Here is a 21,860-nt window from a genome sequence, read left to right as displayed (position 1 = left end):
CATTGGATTATGGAATATAATTGGATGTTTTTTTTTTTTTTTTAAAGGAAATTTACACAAACCAATATTAACAATTAATCATAATCATCAGTTAAGGGTATATTTTTTTATATTATTTGTTAGGTAATTTATAAAAAATACTATACATACCAGCAAAAACTGATGTTGAATTGTGTTTTGGGTCGTAAGGACAAACTGCTTGTCCACTTTTCGTCGCCTCCAGGGAGTAATTGTTTGCATTTATGACATACGAGGTGCATTCGGGTCGAAATGAATTTGTACCGCAAACAAGTAATCTTCCGGGCGATGTCACCACCAATATTCGTATATAGTTTTGGCAAGCCTCCTATAATGCGGATTAAAAATAAACAACAACAATGGTTTAGAGTTAAGTTTACAAAAAAAAATATTGATAAGGAAATAATAATAATAAATTTTAAAATAAAGCATTTGAAACAGTTTAAGGAAGTGCAAAAGTTTTACAACGATAGAACGCTAATTCAGTGGAGAGAAGTTACTAGGCTACTCGTAATGCGTTTGCAAATCAGAAGCTCTGCATTAAAGTACTTCTCAAGTATACCTTGAGAGAAAGCTTGTGTGCATTTCTAGGTAATTTCGATCTCCAACATTTTTCGTGATCTAGTTTTAATTCTGTTCAAAAAGTTCAAATGGATTTTTGGCACTCTTGTGCAGATGATAAAATTGTACTCGGCTGAGTATTTCGTATTGTTTTTGGCTTTTTGTTCAGCACCATTAATTTTCTAGTCAACATAACCTTACCAGCCGATATCAATGTTTCACAGCGAATCGGCCATTTCATTGATAAAATGTGTGCGGCGTAAAGTCATGAAATGAATTTGCTTCTCTCCATCGTATCGCAAAAAATAAAACTGGCTTTTACGATTTTAGACAAATTTCACCACATAATTGAGAAGCGAGAAGAGAGATTCATTTCGTAAATAGCCACACCACATTGCTAACTCGGTGAATGTGAAATTAGAACTACGACATCAATTTTTTTTGAACCAGAATGGTCTAATTCGTCCATGTTCAACCATGGAATATTTTTGTTTTTCCATCCATCAAAAACATTTTAGAGCGAATCTTTTTATAGGAAGTCTGGAAAATGAAAACCGTCTAAAACGTTTGAAAATATATCAAGAACTTAAAATGGACAAACAATTCCTAGGTATTGGTATTAAACTTCTATCTCAAAATTTGAGCGTTTTAGACGATTTATTTTTTAAGTGTGGACAAAACATGGACAAACTGTAAATAAACGGACTAGGCCATTTAAGTTCAAAAATTTTGAGGTCTCAGATTTGGCTTAACGGAGCTCACATATATCATTTCAACTATACAGGCATATCAAATCGTATTGATAGCAACTGCTTTCTTGGTGGTTTTTAATGCTCTTTCTAAAAGCTGACATATTTCCTCGATACATTGACCACCAATGGATAGTGTTAACGCTTCTAAGGGACACGGCTTTGAAATTTGATTCTACAATAAAAGCGTTTGAATTTGTAAAATTCATTTCTTCTTTTGACTTAGAAAACGAAATTGTGATGTATTTATTTATTTATCTATACAGACTAACATAGGAATCTTAAATTGCTAAGTTAGTACTAATTTTAGAGAGCACAGGCTGCAAGGGCTTTCGGCTCGCTATTATTAAAAAATTTATAATTTAAAATCAAGACTTGTTATTGTTCTTTGAATAGTATCTAAATTTTGAACGTTAATGTTTTTGAGAATTTCGTAAATATTGTCGTCATTGTTGGGTAGGGAGCGGTTGATGTGGGCTAGGAGGTGGTTGATATCTAATGTTTCCGTACATCTGGGGCATGTTGAAGGTCTTTCTTTTTTTAGAAGATGCTGATGAGTTGATAGAGTGTGGCCTAAGCGAAGACGTACAAAAGTGATAATTGTGGGTTTCGCTGTTTGAACTGGATAAATAGGTGGTATTTTATTATTGTTTATTCTTGAGTAGTGGTGGTTATATGTCATCCAGCTATTAATTTGGTTTGTTTTGACTTCTAGTTTTACTAATCTTAACAGATCTTTCTCACTATATGTGTTAAACAGAAGCGTAGGTGTTTTGCTGGCGGAAAGAGCAGCTTTGTCAGCATACTCATTGCCCTTTATACCTATGTGTGCTGGAACCCACATAATTTTGAGTTTTGTTTGGGACTTAATAAGACTATCTCTGATCATAATTATTGCTGGGGTGGCATTATTTAGGTTCTTGATAGCTTGGATAACTGAAAGGCTATCGGTACATATTACCCAATTTCCTCTCCTATTGATGGCATATTTTAAGGCTTCATAGACCGCTAGTGCTTCTGCGGAAAAAACTGATGCGAACTCGGGAAGGAGACCATGCCTGAGTAGTTGACCATTGTCAGTTGTTTCCGCAAAGCTTGTATGATTTGTTGCTTTAGAACCGTCACAGTAAATGAATTTCCACTCTTTGGTTTTGAGATCGTTTTCGATGGTATTGAAGATTCCGTGGTAGACATTTGCTGGTGTATGATCCTTTGAGTACTCAGATAGCGACAGCTCAAAAGATTCGGGTCTACACAACCAGGGTGGGTGTGATGTAAAGTTCTTGATTCGGCTTTATTCCGAGATTTAGGAAATTATAATCGAAATAAGGTCTCGAGCATATCCGAAAGTAGGATGAAGTTACATAGTTCGTCCCTGAATAATCGGGTATGTACTATACGAAGCTAGGATTTTTCGACAAGATCTTGCAGGACTTCTACAATTATTTATAATCTTTGAACAACAACAACATCTTGAAGGTGCTACCACCAAGTGTTTTTATGGCTAGAGTTACAGTACTGTTTCACGGATGCCAATCCGATCATCAGACTCCTTTAATTCCATTTTGTGTGTGGTGCTTGGTCTAGTAATTTTTTCATTTGATTTGAAAAACTTCTTCCGTCACACTTGAGTATTGAACCTAGACCAAGCGAGTTCAGAAGCCAGTACACTACGCACTGCGCTACCTCGCCCACGTGATTAGCTTCACCCAATTGCTGGTTTTCTTAGTTTATCAACATGCAAATGAATAGACTTAGCATTTTTACTAGCTCCTTCAAGTATGATTATTGTTTGTTCGGCTCTTTCATGTTTTTCTCCATAGTCTCAATTATTATTTTACGATTACTAAAACACGATTTGTCTCAAGAAATCATATACCTGGGGGCCAATTCTGGTTCTGTGAATAAGTGAAACGAATAGCTTTTCACTAGTTCACTCATTTGATTCTCGTTCTGTGAAAAAATGAAAACAAACATAAAAAATATTCAAATGAATATATTTCTTCCACTAAATTATTCATGTTTGAAAACGAAAATGAAAACGTTTTTTTTCGATTCACGTTTTCACAGAACCAGAATTGGCCCCCTGCTTAGGAACAGAATAAGTCATTTTATAATTTTTAGTAAAGGGAATAATGTGTTACTGCTTTATGAGAAGTTTAGTTTTCTCAAGAAGAAAAGCGTTGGAAGCGAACACAAAAGGTGTTTTGCAACGTTCTTCTTTAAATGACAAAGCAATTTTTGTTTGCTTTTCGGTCATTGTAGTATTTTTCGCGTAAAATTGTTGGCCATGCAAGTATATTTTCTTGCAGACTAATTAGAACTTTTTTTCTTTTCGTGCGGGTTTGACTTCATAGTATTGATATCTTTCTTCTATATGACTGATATCTTCCGTACATTTAAAACCAAAGTATGAATTTCTTTTTTCAGTTTGAAAATTTTTACAATATTTGGAATATTTGATAACTAACTGCAACTAGATACTATTTTTTAAAGAGGTTATTCAATAAAGGATTACTCCTATGATATTTGATATTGATAAAATAAATCCAAATCCAAAGTAGTTATCCCGATTTAAACTATGAAAATAGTTAAAAATGACTATTTTTTTCTCTGTGTGATAGTGAATATTATGGATTTGGATTTACTTTTGACATTTCAATTTCTTTACATCCAGATGTATTTTTTCAACTAGTGAATAATATGGCCGTAAGCATCTAGTTTTTATTTCTTGAGTATAACATGCCTGATAGGAAGCGTAGTCTGAAGTCTGAACGACTCCTTTTTTATAATCTAAAAAGGACAGCAGGAAAAATGTATTGCTATTTTGGACATCTGCACATTGTAACAATGCCATCGTTTGTTTGTTTGTGTCAAGTAATTTTTGGGGAAAAAATGATAAATTAAAATTTAAGCATAATTAAAACAACATTCAATTTACCTCATCTTTTCCTTTCATGACGCACATCTTTACGTCGTTTTCTGGGGAAGACCACAAAAGTCTTTGTTGTTCTGTTAAGTCGTGTATACTCAAATTATACACAACATTTCTAGAGAAAAAAAAAGAGAAAATTAATTTAAAAAAAAAAATAATTCGAAATAGAGTTGAATGATTTCTATACGGAAAAACTGATCAAGACAACCCAATTTATTCACACTCCATTTAATTAAAAAGTCGCTATATTAAACGAAAAATTTTAAATTTTCTATGAGATTCGATAGATTTATTTTTAATATAATGGAGAATAAATAAATAAGGGCTAAATTTTTATTTATATTTTATTTTCTTACCTCGCACCCACAAGTAAACTATTTCCATCTTTTGTTACAAGTTTAAAGTGATCCAAAATGGTGTCATTTCCGAGAAACTTTAGCACGTCTTCTGGACCTTGAAATAAAACAAAAAATTTAAATTAGAGCTATTTTTCATACATTTTTAAATTGATTAATTTAATTTTTGAAAAATATCAAAATGTTGAATATCCAAGATATCTGTTTTTCTGAGTCGTTATTTTGAAAAGAATTATAACCACAATGGAGGTTTTTAGTTCATATTATTTTTGGAAATTGTATTTGCCTTCTAGGCCTTGAAACATCAATAAGAAATTAATATCTTTAAGGGTCATTTAAAAAAAGACCAATTGTCAAGTTCATTATTTCAAGGATTTGCTTATTCAACAAGTCTATTAACACAAAAATATCAATCAAAGAAATTTAAGAATATTTTCCAACAAATTTTAGCCTTGAAAATAAATTTCATTCAACTTCAAATTCTATCAATGTCTTTGTCAAAACGAACCACTGTTGGTTGTCCACCCACATAGCAGAATATTGAAATGTCATTTCTTCCAATGCAAAAAATAAACTTTAAAATAAATTCCTATAGCAACTATGCAAAGGATTTCGATTCGAGTGTGATGTTAGTATAAAGGTATGAAATAGTGTGGTAGATAGTTTTCCTTATTTCAGCTTATCTCTATTTTATGTTTTTTTTCGTTGTATTCCTTTGCAAGAGCTTTTTCGCTTCCGCCTTTAGCTTTTTTTTTTTTGTGTAATTTCTTTTTGTCAAAACCTAGTCAATCTATGAAGAGTATCTTTAGGTATGAAATGGTGACATTATTCCTGTGCAATTGCATGTGTGAATTCGACCATTATGAATCATTGGGGCCAGAATTGATCAAACAGAGAGTCGGAACTCCAGGAAGCGGAAACAGAAGGAAAAGCAAAAAAAAAAAAAAAACAAAAAAAAACAAAAAAGAAAACGAAAACACAGAAAAACAAAACAGACAAAACCTAGTAACGGAAGAGAGAAGAGAAGAGTAAAATTGATTTTTGGATTGGCAACAATGGATGCGCGCACTGTCAAACACCAACATAGTAGAATGAGGAGTGAGAGATTGCACAATCCACAGCCAGAACCAGCACCCAGTCAGCCATCCAACCAAGCAAGCAAGTGAAAATTTTCGAATCCTCCTCGATTTGATTTTGAGCGTATCCATCCAGCCCGATTGGCTTTGGGCATTAACAGCAGGTGATAAACCAAACACCGGAACCTTTTTTGTGCTCTTCTGGTCTTTTGAATGCTCGTCGTCTCTCATTGATTTAGTCATATAGTATTGAGTGTACGTTCACAATATACACAGAATGGATAGTGTGAACTGTCCATTTTTGCCATAGTCCTTAAAAATTGAAAACAATAATTTTTCAAATTCAATGCAAAAGCATCACAAAGTGGATATCAATTATTATTGAACTCGTAATTCTCTCTTGGTTTTTATGTCCCTCTTCTTCTTTTTGTGGGTTTTGTTGCTTTTTGTGAATTAATTGTTATTTTAATAGCTTGGCAAAAAGAGTACTTGGAGTTATACATATGAGTATTTTATTATATTTAAACTCCCAAGTGGTGGGAACTTTTGAAAATCGTTTTAGACTTAGATAACAGTTGGCATATTGGAAAAAAAAATCTGGTGAACAATAACATTAAAAAGGATATATAATATTTATTGTAAAAAAGCATTTTTAATAGAGAAGAATAATTGTTGGTACTTTAGTCTATTTAGTTAAAAAAGGGCAATTTTTATAACGAAATAAAAGATCTCTTAAATATGAGTGTCAAAAGTCAAATGTTTATTTGTTCTAACTTTTTGCTTGAAGGTACACGGAGAAAACAATGTACAGATTATTGTGAGTTAAATTTTATTTGCAATTTTTTTTTCCTAAAAAGTTAACGAAAGGATGTCTTAAGATCTTTTGATATCAGGAAGAAGAAAATTTCCAAGAAAATTTGAATGCCATTTAATTGAATAATTTGTTCCTACTAAAATAATTCTGCAAGTTATTCAGGATAACAGAACAAAGATGAGTGAGATAAGAGGAGTGGATGAATTTCCGTCGAAGTTTAACAAAAAGAGCTTAGTAAAATTTCGATACAATGAAAAAATAAGAGATACAAAAATTCTTCTATTTCTATGGAAAGAGATTTCTGATTTTAAAACAAAAAAATTGCGAACTTCTTTGACAATTATGGTGGTTTACTGAGAATTGAATTGAATGCGAATAGAAAATAAATCTGAGTGCCTGCTTAATATGTTCGAAATAAGTTTCAAGAACTGACAAGTATTTCTTTCAATGGAAGTCTTGTGGTGGAAATAAAACAGCAATTAAAGATATGTGGATAGTTAATGCTCTAATGTATAGAAAAAAAAAAAACAAACTAACTACTACAAACAAACTGTTTCATTCAACAATAAAATGAGTTTTAAAGAATTTTCATGAGTTGAACTGTTTCGCTAAGATGACCTTTTTCATGACAATGATAAAAAACTCTGTGGTAATTTGATTCTGTAGCAGAGCGAAGACACATTGATTCTAGTTAATCCGAGTATACTGAACACAACCGTTCGTTGGTGGCAATCGTTTTTAAAACTTGGATTAGGTTTTTGAGTTATTTCGAAAATAAAATCTTGAGTCGGGAATCTCAAAATACTGATAATTTTAAATAATTTTCGTCGTTTTTTAGTTTTAAGTTTAGAGATAATCTATTGTATAAACCTATTCCGACCTAGATTATTATGATTCGCTTACGAAGCAATTTTTAAACAGAAATTTCACTTTTTCATCATTATTTGACTTTCAAAGCCCTAAATTGGATGCAATTTAAGTTTAACAAAGATTCGGGACATTTAATGTTTTTGACATAGAATCCAAAATTCTAAATATCAATAAAATACTACGTACAAATGTATATCAAAACTCAAGCTTTAGATTAAGTTAAGTTTCAAATCCCACATAATTGTGGTTAATTTAGTTAGATTTTCATAATACCAACTATAAAATCTATTGATTAATTAAACTGGACAAAGAAAAATGTGTCAATATTATTATTTTTGAAATAGTTATGATTATTTTCTATTGTCACGGGTTGGATAGTAAAAGAAGAGATTTGGAGGTGGGGTACTTGCTTGCAAAATCTTTTGTGAATTTACATATTTCAAATTTTTGTTCAAATCTTTTGACTAAAGTACATAAAATATACGTAGCTTCTTGCTCTGAAACAAGAAAGTTTTCTTAAATAAGTTGAACACAAAATCCAATGATGTCAATAAAATTAACCTCCTACACTTGACTGATTTAGATTTTTACATAAAAAATCACTTCATTTTACTGGTTGTCATTCTTGAAGTAAACTTATCGTGAGTATCTAGTTTTCAGTTAAGCAGCAATACCAATGGATTGAAATATGTACATTATAAATTTTAAAGCAGTTAGTATAAAAAAATAAGAATTTTTCAACATTATTTCGCAACTTAATCTATCATGGAATACCCAATATTTACTTTTTGTTCGAATTTCAGTCGAATACAAAAATATGAATGAGCTTATTTATTAAAACTTTTGGAAGACATGGAACCGTTGTTAAAAAAAAAATTGATTAAAAAAAAAATAAATTTTTTAAAATCATTTCTTGATTTTGAACTTTTTCGCTAACGAATTTTAACCGATTTACATGGAGATTTTTTGTATAGAAACCTTTTAGTAAACCCAATGTTCAAAAAATCATTTTTGGATGAAAAAGAAAATCATCCTTTTTGTGGGTTTAACAAAAAACATTCAAAATGGACTTGTCATGTTTAGAAAATAATCGAGACCTTTTGTGAAAGTTTATATGTATACTTTTCAATCCAAATCGTTAGACCCGCTTTTGAAAAAAATGAGCTTTTCCATTTTGGCCGTATGACAAGTATCGTTAGTTTTTTGGTTTGGTTCCCTTCTATCACGAGAATGCTTTTACTATCAAGTTTGAAAAAAAAACCCACCGGCGAAAACACACTATCATTGTAATGTAATTCTGATTGATATTTCGAGTTCGATTTTTTTACGAATTTTAAACTTGCCCTATATAAAACCAAAACTTTCAGAATGTAAATAGAAAACAAAATATACAAGCCAACATTTTACATAATCATAGAAATCTAAGTTAAATCCTTCATTAACTAGAATACAACTTTTAATTTTCTAATGAATGCATATCTTGACTTATATTCATCTTAATAATATTGTAATTGACCCTCAAGGACCTGCCAACCACATTATTCTACAAAAAACCCAAACAATTTGAATATTTTGAAATAAAACTTTTGACATGCTCTTCTTCTTCTTGGTTTTTGTGATTTCTGTTGAAAAATCTTCACAAAAATATCTATAAGCTGAAGTTTGAGTTCCAGAAACTTTTATGTTCTACATCTACAATCTGCCAAAACAAAAGTTAACGAAGAGAGTTTTTTCCAACATTCTATTGCCTCTATAACCTACTCAAGGACTTTTTGGTATATTTCCATTCAAAATTTTGTTTTATTTTTATTTTTACAAACAAATAAGTTTGATGTCCTTAGTTTTCCACATCATCAAATACAAAGCCTCTTCTATGATATACGAGTATGACCCAATTTATTTCAAATTTCTTGGCTTGATTTTTCAAGTCCAATGGGTACAATTAAAAAAAAAAAAATTTGCCTAGTGGCGGTGGTGGTACCCACTAAGCCTATTTGCCATAAATATTGATATATAACCATTTTCTTTTTCTTCTTCTATTTTTTTATCTGCCTCTGAAGGTTATTATTGCCAAGAATTGGCATATGAGTGTACTTAATCGAGTCTTGTTTTTTTTTTGTACTTTTTTGATTTGTATGCCCAAGCTCCAAGGACTAAATAAGTAAACTGTAAAATGTAGGTAATGCTTTAAAGCAAAGCAAGCATATCATATATAAGTATACAAAGTTTGAGAGTACAAAAAAGGTATAGTTCGGGTATATAGATATACTATGTATTTAGCTTTAAGCTTTGTGTCTGAAGGCTATTGATTTTGTTTTCTGTTTTCCAACTGGGCTGTGTGAAATTCTTCTTGTGCTGCTCCCAAAGTTACCTCTGGGAGTAAATTTCGCTTCTGCTTGTGCACCCCTGCCGCCCGCACATTTCTACTACCCCTGGATTTCCATTGGCTGATGATGGTGGTGGGCTATAGTTTGCATGGGTTTTTTTTTTTTTTTTCTTCTTTAACTCTGTTCGGTTTTCATATGAATATGAATACCATGAATGAGGGATAGAGGGAGGATTTGAGAAGTGAGGGATGAAAAACTTTTCGATTTAAATGGTGAAATCTCTTGCTTCAAAAAAAAAAAAAATTGCTATTTTGGAAAAAATCTCTCTGTTTTCATTTTGCCAGAATAGCAATTTAATACAAATATAAAACATGCAAGAAAATGCTTTCAATGTGTGTGAAAGTTTGTTTGTATTAGTTTTGGTATCTGTGAATGGGGTTTTTTTTTGTTGTTGTTGTATCTGTGTGAAGGGCTCGTTGGGTTTGGATGTGTGCAAAGCACATTCGAACAAAAGCAAAAACTCTATTATTCGCTTTTTTGGTTTTTCCATCGTTTTTACTCTTCTTCTTCTTTTTCTTTTGCTACTACTCTTCTTTTGAAACGGAGTGGAATACAATTGCGACTTTTTTGTGTTTTTTTTTTCATGTTTTTCTTTTTATTTTTGGTTGGTTTTTGTAGAACGAGGTTTTTTGTTCGCAGTTTTATGTTTCATGTAAACTTAATTGTTAAATTCCTTATTGTTGTATTTTTTTTTTTTTTTTTATATAGAAACAACATTTTTACTTCATCAGGCAGGTACCAACCTTCTCCGAGCACACAATACAAAGGTTAGGATTTTACTTTAGTTCTTTTATTTTGTTGGTTCAGGACCAGAACCTTGGTTGTCAAAAAAAAAAGAAGGTTTTTTTTTCGAGCTTAATTTCGTGGGTACTCTTCACTAAATTATCATGAATTCATAATAAATTTATTTAATTTTTATAATATGGAGAAGACAGTAAACACGGGGAAGAGTATAATGGATGAGTGGATTGCTTAGGAAAGGCTATGTAGTGGGTTAGTTTTTTTCTATTTAACTCGATAATCAGGGGGTAAGAATATTCTTTGAGGCTACATTTATATTTAATTGAAATCGGTAAAGTAATTCAGAAAATAGACTAGTTCAAAGTCATAATAATTTTCCTTGTGGAACTTTACGGACTTTAGGTCTGATAACCTAGATAGTTTTCTGCTTTTCAAATAAAAAATCGTTGGAAGTTGAAGAGTTGAAAAATTAGAGTTATTTCATCGTTATTGATTTGCTATTATTTCGCTGTTACTTCGATAGTGCTTCGCTATAAACTGTTTCCGCTAATGATATTACTTTTTTTCTAGTGCATCTATTTCGGTTCAGCATTTTGACATTACATAAAAACGTTTAAAAAACTGTACAAAAGGTAGCCATTCCACATTAACACAACAGCTTCGGTAAATTGAAATCTCGCAGGTAATAGCTTTTATAGAGCTTGTATCAGAATCAAATTTCTTATAAGGGTTTGAACTTGTTGAACAAATTCTAATAAATTGTTTAAATACTGTAAAACTTAATCGAAGAAAGCTTGTTTTTTTGGATAAGCTCACTTAGGCCCAATTTATTCACTCTCCATTATTTTTAAAGGCTCCATTAAAAATTATAAAACTGTCAAATCGCATACAAATTTTAAAATTTCCCTTTTTTAATGGCGACTTTAAATTTAATGGAGTGTGAATAAATTGGACCTTAATGAACTTATAGAAGTTAAGGGAAATTGGATCTTCGAAAAGACTTTTTCAACAAGCTTCTATAAATAGTGAATTGAGTTTTTCAGCAGGACTTTAAAATCTCTTGGTAATTAAGCTTTAAAGAAATTAAGTTTTGTATTTGTTTTTTTTTTTTTTTTTTTTTTGGTTTTGACATTGAATAAACATTTCTGGTATTATAGAAGAGATTTAGTTTTTGATTTTATCAATTAAGATTCCACTGAACTACCAATTTTGCTGCTATAAAGCCTAACAGATGCTAGCGGTATTTATGTAAGGCATGTACACAAAACTGATAAAATGAGGGTTTTATACTAACATAATTAAAAACAAGGTTATGAATATTTTGTTATCGAGTAAATTCTCTATAAAATGTTTTACAACCCTAACTTTTTAGAGGAATTTAAGGATTCGAATGATGTTTTTTTTTTTCTATTTAAACAAAATATTACAACCAAGTTAATTATAAAATATCAGATTATTTTTTGTAATTGAATTAATTTCAATATTTCTAAAAACACTGTTTGATGATTTAAAATTTGAATTAAATTAACAAATCTACTCAATATGATTTCAATAAAATGGTACATCAAAGTCTACCAATACAAATTGTTATTAGTTTTCGCGGTGGATATTAGACACAGATTGAATTTAAAATCATCCTAATTTCATATTGCTTTATAGAGGTCTAAACTTTTTTCGATCGATCGATTTTAGTATGTGGTTATAAACTATGATAAAACTATAACTATTGGCCATTTATGTGTGTTTAAGTTCGAGAGCTGTAAGAGTTGGGCAATGACATATGTAACTCAATTTTTTTTAATAAATACTTTCAAAAAAAAAATTAAAACTGTCTAAAAATTCTAAATTTGTTTTTGGTGGATCTAAACGTAAAAGATGATTTTTACTTGCAATATACCGTGGCTGAAAAACTGAAAAGAAAAACGTTACCCACAAAATAATTTGAGGTGCAAATTGATTTGCGCAAAATGTGGGAAATAAGTACAAATACACTGCTAGTTGTAAAGTTATTTGATATTCAAAGTGCCAAAGTACCCAAAGTATTATCTCAAGACGATGAAACTAGGAGGATAGGATCTGATGGTCTGGGGCGCATTTTCCTGGAATGTTGAGGACCCATTGGTTAAGTGGATGGCAGAATTGATAAATTCTTTTGTCTTAAAATTACATTAGAATACCACAGAACCATATTTCTCGCCAGTTAATTAGATATTCATACATGACAATGGCCCAAACATGCATCAAAAATAGTACAAGATAGGTTTTCGGACGAAAAAATCGCTGTTTGCACCTAGCCATCTTAAATTCACGATCTTGACCCCATAGAAAATTTATAAATTGATGTCAAGCTCGGTGAATCAAAATTCAAAAATTCAAACGATCTTTGGCCAAATTCAAAGAAGCGTGGTAACGTACTCCACAAAATAGATACCAGACGTTTGTTGAAAGTTTACCAAAGAGGTGCCAAGAAACTTTGAAAAAACGTGGTCTACTAACAAGTTACTAACTTAGTACATAGTACTGAATTTATTGGAAATTGTAAGAATTTTTGCTTAGAAATGATTATTTTTATGATTTTCGGAATGTGTGCTTTTTCATGGTCCACAAGAAAAAAGGGTATTTTCTACAAATCATAATTTTTAAAAATTGAATTGAAATGAAATATTTTATAACTATTAATTTTATGAATCCCCATAAGCTAATACATGCGTTGATATAAAAATAATAATATATAAGTTGAGAGGTCCCAAATAAATCCAATTTTTGTAAGAAAAATCAAAAGTGTGCTATTTCTTTGTCCATAGCTGTAAGTTCGACTTAAAACGATCCAAGGAATCCATGGTTTTCATTTGGGACACCCTGTATACCTTTTTCATAGATATTTTTTTGTTTTACTTAAAAAAGACTTTATTTAGCTTAAACTACCCTCGAAAAAGGTTTCAAAAAAAAAAAAAAATGGAACATTTGTGTTTTATATACATATTTATGTCTGAAAAATCATCATCATGCTTATCCAGGATTCACGATTTTTGGAGGATTTACCTACTTTATGTTTTTGAGTCTTCGTCGACAGGACTCGAAAGTTTGAAAAATGTCTTTTTCAAAACTTTAATTACATTGGTCGGCAACGAAAATAGAGCTAACCATATTTTTGTGTGCTGATTCCGAATCTGAAATCAAAATTTCACTGGCCGAAATATTTGAATATTAACAGGTCTAAAACGTATTTTGTTGGCACTTTTGGCGTTGAATTTCATCACCGTTAATTTTTTTTTTTTGCAAAACTACTTACGCAATCTCCAAAAGCCATATTTTATCGTCTTAAATATGTTTATTTTTTTTTTTCAAAACAATTTTTTTTAAAGGTATTTGGTATAGAAATTTTCGATATCTCAAAATCTTGGTGGTTAAGGTAACTTATGGTTTTTGAAGCATATTTGAAGCAAATTCCAGTTTTGGACTCCTAATTTGGATAAAAAAAAGTAAAATATTACAGAAAAATATATACATATATTAGATCAAACGTCAAAAAACATTTCATTCAAGATTAGTTTTTGGGACTTTTTAGCGTAAATAGTGATGAGCAGAGCTCAAAAACAAGACGTGATGGAATAAATCTGTTAACACTTTTGAATTCAGCACACTCAAGTTAATTGTAATCACATTACAGAGTTCTTGATCCCGACTTTTTTTTGTTTTTTGCCGACCAGTGTTATTGAATTTTTAAAAAATTACCACAACAAAACAAAGACAGAAAGGTTTCGCTGTGAAATGATTCCCCCGCGAAGAATTGGTAAATAAACTATTAATTACTCTCAATTTTGGTTCAATCAGTTACATAATAAATATTCGTATCCAAACCAATGCTCACTGATTTCAATAGTTTTCTTATGACCCGTATGCATTGCGATTTGGACACTAATATCTTCTAAACGGTTAAAGCAATCAATTTGATTCCAAGGAATTTTTTGTAGAACGTTTAAGCCCCTACAAGAATATATCTTGCTTATTTGAAAATAATGAAGTTTCAGTGAATTGGAAATTTTTTAAAAATATAAAATGTTTTTATAATTTTTTTTAACTTTGACCTCGAATATCTTTAGAATGGTTAGATTAATGAAAAAAGTTAACAAGACCCTTTTTGTAAAACAATCAATTTCTTACAAGAATATGTCCTGCGCGTTTGGTTATTATAATTTTTCAATTTTTTACAAAATTAAGAACAAAAAACGAATTTTTAAAGATTTTCTGGATTTTTGGACGTCAAATATCTATTAAACGGTTAGATAAACGAAAAAAGTGTATAAGGCATTTTTTGTAGAGCGTTCAATTTCCTACAAGAATATGAAAAGAAATTTGCTAAAAAGTCAATTAATAAAAAAATTATTTTTTTTAGTAGAAGCTTGATGTAAAAATGGAAAATTGCAAAGCGGAGGACCTTCCCATTAATATAAAGAGCTCATATTTGGTGTGTATATTCTAGAGGGGTCTAGCAATCGATTTTTCGGAGTACCAATTCAAAAAAAAGAATTTCGATTTTTTTGACCCACCCTACTGTATATATTTTGTAGACTCAAGCCACCCTTTTTTCAAATTAGGGCTTGACAAATTGTCATTTCCTCAACGACTTTCAAAGTGACTATTCGAAAAAAAAACTTAAATATTCTTTTGGAACCTATTTGAATCCTGAGTTTCGTCAAGCTATTTTTAAAGGGATACAAATGCGAAATTGACTTAAATCCCTTCAACGAAAATTAACTAATAAGAAGTTAAAACACACTCAACGATCGTAATTTCAGTATTATAAGGTCGAGCATCCACTTAACAATTTTTCTTTCTTGCTAACACCTTTAAGGTCGTTATAACACTTCCCTCCCAAGTAGCAAAGCTATATGTATATGAATTAGTAATGATGAAACGCAAACAAATGTTACTAGCAACTATGATATGAGCAACTATGATACGAGTATAACGATGTTACGAATTCAAATGCCCCGAATTCAAATGCGACGAATTGTATGGAGGCTTTTTTTTCGTGTTGTATTCGATCTGGCAACAATAAGAGGAACGTTGTGAAATAATGATAATAATGGAACATAAGAGATGTTAGCTGATTGGTCAAACATTAGTATATAAGCCAAACAGAAGGTGGGGTTGGTTGAAATTTTTTTGTAAGGTCTCAAAGAATTATGAAGTCGTTGTCGGTGCAAAGGAAAAATGAAAAAATGATAGAGAAGCAAAAGAAATAAAATTGGAGGGGTGATTGCCATTGCATGTACATATGCTTGAAAGTAAGAAAGCTGGAACATTATAAACGTAAAGGCAAAAACAATGTAAGTAGGTTTGAGCATCTTGCAGACCTTTTAGAACAAGTTTTGGTCTTGTAAGGAGTTTTGTTTTTTAGATTTTAATGAAGGGAGGTCTTTACTAGAGCCTGTCGTAGAAGTGTCCGTGCATCTGTTCAGTTAAGGGTCCATTTGTTAGCTACTGTTTTGAAGTTTGATGATTTTTATGTGACTACATTTTTTATGTTTTAGGTTTAGGTTTTAGGTTTAGACTCAAATAATTTTGTTAATATATAAATACCTACATATCGTCGTCGGTGGAAAGCAAAATTGTTCTTAATCCACTTTTTACCATTAATGAGATAATGATGCAGTTTTACTAATTTGAGGGTGCTCTTTCCGAATTTGAAAAGCGTTTTTGTCTAAAAAACTTTCTGAAAGTTAGACCCGAGTATTCTTAATTGTTCTAGGTTCCATCATATTTTGTTCTAAGTCCACTTTTTATTTAAGGAAAGTGCGTAGATAGGTACTTGTATAGGAATTTTCTATGTTCAATTTTGGTTTTTAGTAAGAAAAATAGAAGTAGGTTTGTAGGGTTTCTTCAAAAGGAAAAAACAAACTTTATAAAAAATATAACTTGAAATACCGACGAGCAAAAAAATATCACTTTCAATCAAATTGAAACTTAAAAATCGCTTTTTAGTGGGGTGGCTTAGCATTAAAAAAGACCTCCATTATGCACTACTTTGTGATAAAAGCGTGAAACTTATATCTTAGGTAGTACTTAATAGAAGAGTTATTTTGAGATATTGGACCAATTTGTATTCCATCCGGTATGGTAGATCCAAAAGTTTTTGTCTGTTGCACCCGCATTGTTGCATTTTATAGTAAAGCTAATGAAACAATTTTATTAATAAAATACATGATTTCGAGGTAATTTCAAATGCCCGATCGAATAAAATCAATACCAAAATGTCTCAACCATCATGGAAAAAGTTATTGCACTCTTTATAAATAGTCATTTACTTAAAGAACAAGAAGTGAAGTGACATGATGGTCGAGACATTTTGGTATTGATTTTTTTCGATCGGGCGTTACAAAACACCTCGAAATCATGTATCATTTTACTAAAAATGTTTCATTGTCTATACTATGATATGCCACAAATCGAGTGCAACACAGAAAAAGTATTGTATCTACCCTTCCGGATGGAATACAAGGTGGCCCAATATCTCAAAATAACAAAATAACGATTGAACTATTTTTTAACGCTAAGCCTCCTCACTATAAGTTTTATGTTTGACTTCGTTCTACATAAAATGCTTCAAAAGCCAAGTTTAGCTATATGAGCAAATACGTGCGACACTTTCGTGCATTGTACTTATAATTATAATTACATATGCAGAACCTTCTCGTCAGGAGGCTATTGAGCCACTAAAAAAAAAAAACAAATATAAGAAACAAAATCTTCACATTTCAGTTGTTTTGGTTTGGTGGGGGGTTACTTATAAATTTTTATTTAGTCAAAGTAACCACCAATCAAAATTTTTTAAAATGACCAGCCAATAGAAATTGCTTTTCAAATATATACTTAACCTACCTATTTAAAAATTTTCGCAACTACAAAAAAAAAAATTCAAATTTCCTATTGGCTATTGCTTTGATAAATAAATTACAAAAATGAAACTGCCCCCACCAAATTGAAACGACTGAAAGTGAAATGCAAATTTGTGTTTTTTTTTTAGTGGGTCTCTGACCTCCTAAGCAGAGGGTGGTGTAGTTTGTATTACTCTTCTTCTATATTTTTAGCAGATATATATAATATAGATGAAAGATATCTTCATTTATGTGGTCGTATTAGTCTAGGTGGTAAGGTGATTGCCTCCCACTCTCACTGTTTTGGGTTCGCATCCCAAAAGTTACATATGTTTTTTTTTTTATTTTTAATTTTTTTTTTTTATTTTAAATTTCAAAAAATATTGCAATATAGCATATGCCATATGAATTTAAAATGATTTTTTTTTTTAAGAAAACCTTGAAAAATTTAAACGCGCAGTCTAATTTTCAAATGCTCAGAATGATCTTCAAAAATTTTTTAGCTTCCAACGTCTAGGTATTCAAAAGAATTTTTGGGTACACTCAGGTGTATACGTACTTATTTGTATTACTTCAACAGTATTAATTTATTAATAATTATTTTTATTAGCTAATTTATCATTCTTTTTGGGTTATTTTTACATTGCTGCTGTACCTAATGCCTGATTTACAATATTGCGAGACGACCGACGAGACGAGAGCGTTGCGATTTTCCCAGCGTTTTTTCATTTATTCAAAACTCGTTTTAAAATCGTTAGGCAGTTCACAATGCTGCGATTTTTTTTTTGACAAATTAAATTAATTTTTATTAAAAAAATTTAAGCAAAAAATAAAATAATCTCTTTTCATATCGGGATTTGAACTTTGAGCGGTAGGACCAAAATGCAAAATCCTTATCCACTAAACTAATACGACCTTTTAAATTGTGAAAACTTTTATCGATATAAGCTACTTTGGATATACATATATAATAAAAATATAAAAAAAAAAATTGGAAATCGTCGTCTCGCGCGGCTTTTTTTTTTATTTTCGAAATTGTTAGAAAAAGGAATTCACAGAAAAAATAATTGAAGTAAAATTTTAAAAATTGTCCTTAGCTTTGAAAATTTTGTAAAAAACAAAAAATATGACCACCTGAGTAAAATAAAATAAAATTGATCACAACAGTGGATACTTAAAGTTAACAAACCTATTTCTTATTTTTTTTTTAATTAAGTATTAAAATTGTATTTTTTCTTGCTTTTAGTGGTCTATAATAATATTTTATACATTTTGTCAGTGACATATATAAATGAAAAAAATAATCGGACCAAAAAATTAATTTTTTTTATTTTAAATTAAAAAGAAATTTATTGTTTAATAAACTATAAAGTGGGTCTCTTATAAAAGGGAAAAAAAATGGAGTAAATTCTAAGACAAAATTAAGGATTATTTCAACAATTCAAACGGTCCTCCTCGGTTTTGAACGCGCGCTAGACCCGTTTTTTTTTTTTAAATTTCAATGCGATTATTAATTGATGATTACTGCTGTTTTTTTTTAGGAATACGCTCTCATTGCTCTACAAAATTTTTTATTTATGTTAAACAAACAACCGTATTTATTTCTCCAATGAAAAAAAAAGTTAATACCTACAGTTATTTGTTAATTTTTATGTTTACCTACGCCCAAACTTTTTGTTCTATACAAATTAGAAATTACCTTGAGTGCTAGGTAATTGAATATTGCATATTTCATTCATTATCAAAAATAAAACGTGTTCTTTTTTTTATATTTATTTTTTATTTTTATTTCTATTTTTAATATGTATGTAATTATATTATTTTTTATAAACAAACTGAATAATAATGTTATATTGATAACTAATATAAAAACTTTTTACCTTAAATCTTATGAAAAGTAGGTATGGACTTTGAAAATTTAACAATTATCAATTGATATTCAATTAAAAAATCCAGTTTACGGACGATGATTTTACGTGATAACGTCGTCAGAAAACAGATTGTGTTCTTTTTTTTTAAATGAGTCAATTGAAGTGTTTACTTATTTCAAACAATCATAATTTACAAGAAAAAGCTTAAAAAAAAATACCTTTTTATTTTCTCAATCTATTAATTTTTTTATTTTAAAAGCTTAAAAAAAATTATGCAACTTAAAACCCTTTTTCTTAAGAATAAAACCATTTTTAACTTTTTACAATGCGCAAAAAGTATAAAATATATCATTGAAAACAATCATTTACATCAAAAAAACACAAAAAAACACCTATTAAATGCAATTTTTTCTGAAACAGTGTATAAACAAATTTATACTATCTGAAAGCCTACTGTTTGAGCTTAAAATATTCGTATCGATCATCCTTATATGACATCTACAAAAAGAGCTAGAATTTTTTGAACTCAATCAAATTTCATCAAAAAAAGCAAAAAAAAACATTTATTTTTATGTCCTCACGCTATTCTATCAATTTTTTTCGATGACAACCTATAACTAAACTAATTAATTATAATTTTTATGTAATTTCGTGGACTAAAAGTGTAAATCTTCTAATTCCACATAAAAATGAGTTCAAAAATAAAAATGCTAAAAGCTTTCAAATATTATCATTTCTTTTGAAGTAATAAAAATAAGTACGTATACACCTGAGTGTACCCAAAAATTCTTTTGAATACCTAGACGTTGGAAGCTGAAAAATTTTTGAAGATCATTCTGAGCATTTGAAAATTAGACTGCGCGTTTAAATTTTTCAAGGTTTTCTTAAAAAAAAAAAATCATTTTAAATTCATATGGCATATGCTATATTGCAATATTTTTTGAAATTTAAAATAAAAAAAAAAAATTAAAAATAAAAAAAAAAACATATGTAACTTTTGGGATGCGAACCCAAAACAGTGAGAGTGGGAGGCAATCACCTTACCACCTAGACTAATACGACCACATAAATGAAGATATCTTTCATCTATATTATATATATCTGCTAAAAATATAGAAGAAGAGTAATACAAACTACACCACCCTCTGCTTAGGAGGTCAGAGACCCACTAAAAAAAAAACACAAATTTGCATTTCACTTTCAGTCGTTTCAATTTGGTGGGGGCAGTTTCATTTTTGTAATTTATTTATCAAAGCAATAGCCAATAGGAAATTTGAATTTTTTTTTTTGTAGTTGCGAAAATTTTTAAATAGGTAGGTTAAGTATATATTTGAAAAGCAATTTCTATTGGCTGGTCATTTTAAAAAATTTTGATTGGTGGTTACTTTGACTAAATAAAAATTTATAAGTAACCCCCCACCAAACCAAAACAACTGAAATGTGAAGATTTTGTTTCTTATATTTGTTTTTTTTTTTTAGTGGCTCAATAGCCTCCTGACGAGAAGGTTCTGCATATGTAATTATAATTATAAGTACAATGCACGAAAGTGTCGCACGTATTTGCTCATATAGCTAAACTTGGCTTTTGAAGCATTTTATGTAGAACGAAGTCAAACATAAAACTTATAGTGAGGAGGCTTAGCGTTAAAAAATAGTTCAATCGTTATTTTGTTATTTTGAGATATTGGGCCACCTTGTATTCCATCCGGAAGGGTAGATACAATACTTTTTCTGTGTTGCACTCGATTTGTGGCATATCATAGTATAGACAATGAAACATTTTTAGTAAAATGATACATGATTTCGAGGTGTTTTGTAACGCCCGATCGAAAAAAATCAATACCAAAATGTCTCGACCATCATGTCACTTCACTTCTTGTTCTTTAAGTAAATGACTATTTATAAAGAGTGCAATAACTTTTTCCATGATGGTTGAGACATTTTGGTATTGATTTTATTCGATCGGGCATTTGAAATTACCTCGAAATCATGTATTTTATTAATAAAATTGTTTCATTAGCTTTACTATAAAATGCAACAATGCGGGTGCAACAGACAAAAACTTTTGGATCTACCATACCGGATGGAATACAAATTGGTCCAATATCTCAAAATAACTCTTCTATTAAGTACTACCTAAGATATAAGTTTCACGCTTTTATCACAAAGTAGTGCATAATGGAGGTCTTTTTTAATGCTAAGCCACCCCACTAAAAAGCGATTTTTAAGTTTCAATTTGATTGAAAGTGATATTTTTTTGCTCGTCGGTATTTCAAGTTATATTTTTTATAAAGTTTGTTTTTTCCTTTTGAAGAAACCCTACAAACCTACTTCTATTTTTCTTACTAAAAACCAAAATTGAACATAGAAAATTCCTATACAAGTACCTATCTACGCACTTTCCTTAAATAAAAAGTGGACTTAGAACAAAATATGATGGAACCTAGAACAATTAAGAATACTCGGGTCTAACTTTCAGAAAGTTTTTTAGACAAAAACGCTTTTCAAATTCGGAAAGAGCACCCTCAAATTAGTAAAACTGCATCATTATCTCATTAATGGTAAAAAGTGGATTAAGAACAATTTTGCTTTCCACCGACG

The 21,860-nt window shown here is 30.1% G+C and overlaps 1 protein-coding gene across 6 annotated transcripts in view; it reads right to left on the bottom strand.

Annotated features, from left to right (window-relative positions):
• The window catches only part of LOC129920248 (semaphorin-1A), an 88,099-nt gene that overhangs the window by 26,241 nt on the left and 39,998 nt on the right, over positions 1-21,860 (bottom strand). For all 6 annotated transcript variants that reach the window (XM_056001517.1, XM_056001511.1, XM_056001515.1 and 3 more), the window contains exons 3-5: positions 4,620-4,716; positions 4,270-4,378; positions 151-346 (exon numbers count right to left, since the gene is read on the bottom strand). In XM_056001517.1, the coding sequence (XP_055857492.1) occupies positions 151-346; positions 4,270-4,378; positions 4,620-4,716 (402 nt within the window). The remainder of the gene's footprint in view (positions 1-150; positions 347-4,269; positions 4,379-4,619; positions 4,717-21,860) is intronic.

This window comes from Episyrphus balteatus, chromosome 4 (assembly GCF_945859705.1).
Source record: "Episyrphus balteatus chromosome 4, idEpiBalt1.1, whole genome shotgun sequence".
Lineage (NCBI taxonomy): Eukaryota > Metazoa > Arthropoda > Insecta > Diptera > Syrphidae > Episyrphus > Episyrphus balteatus.
This window is presented reverse-complemented; position numbering and strand designations above follow the sequence as displayed.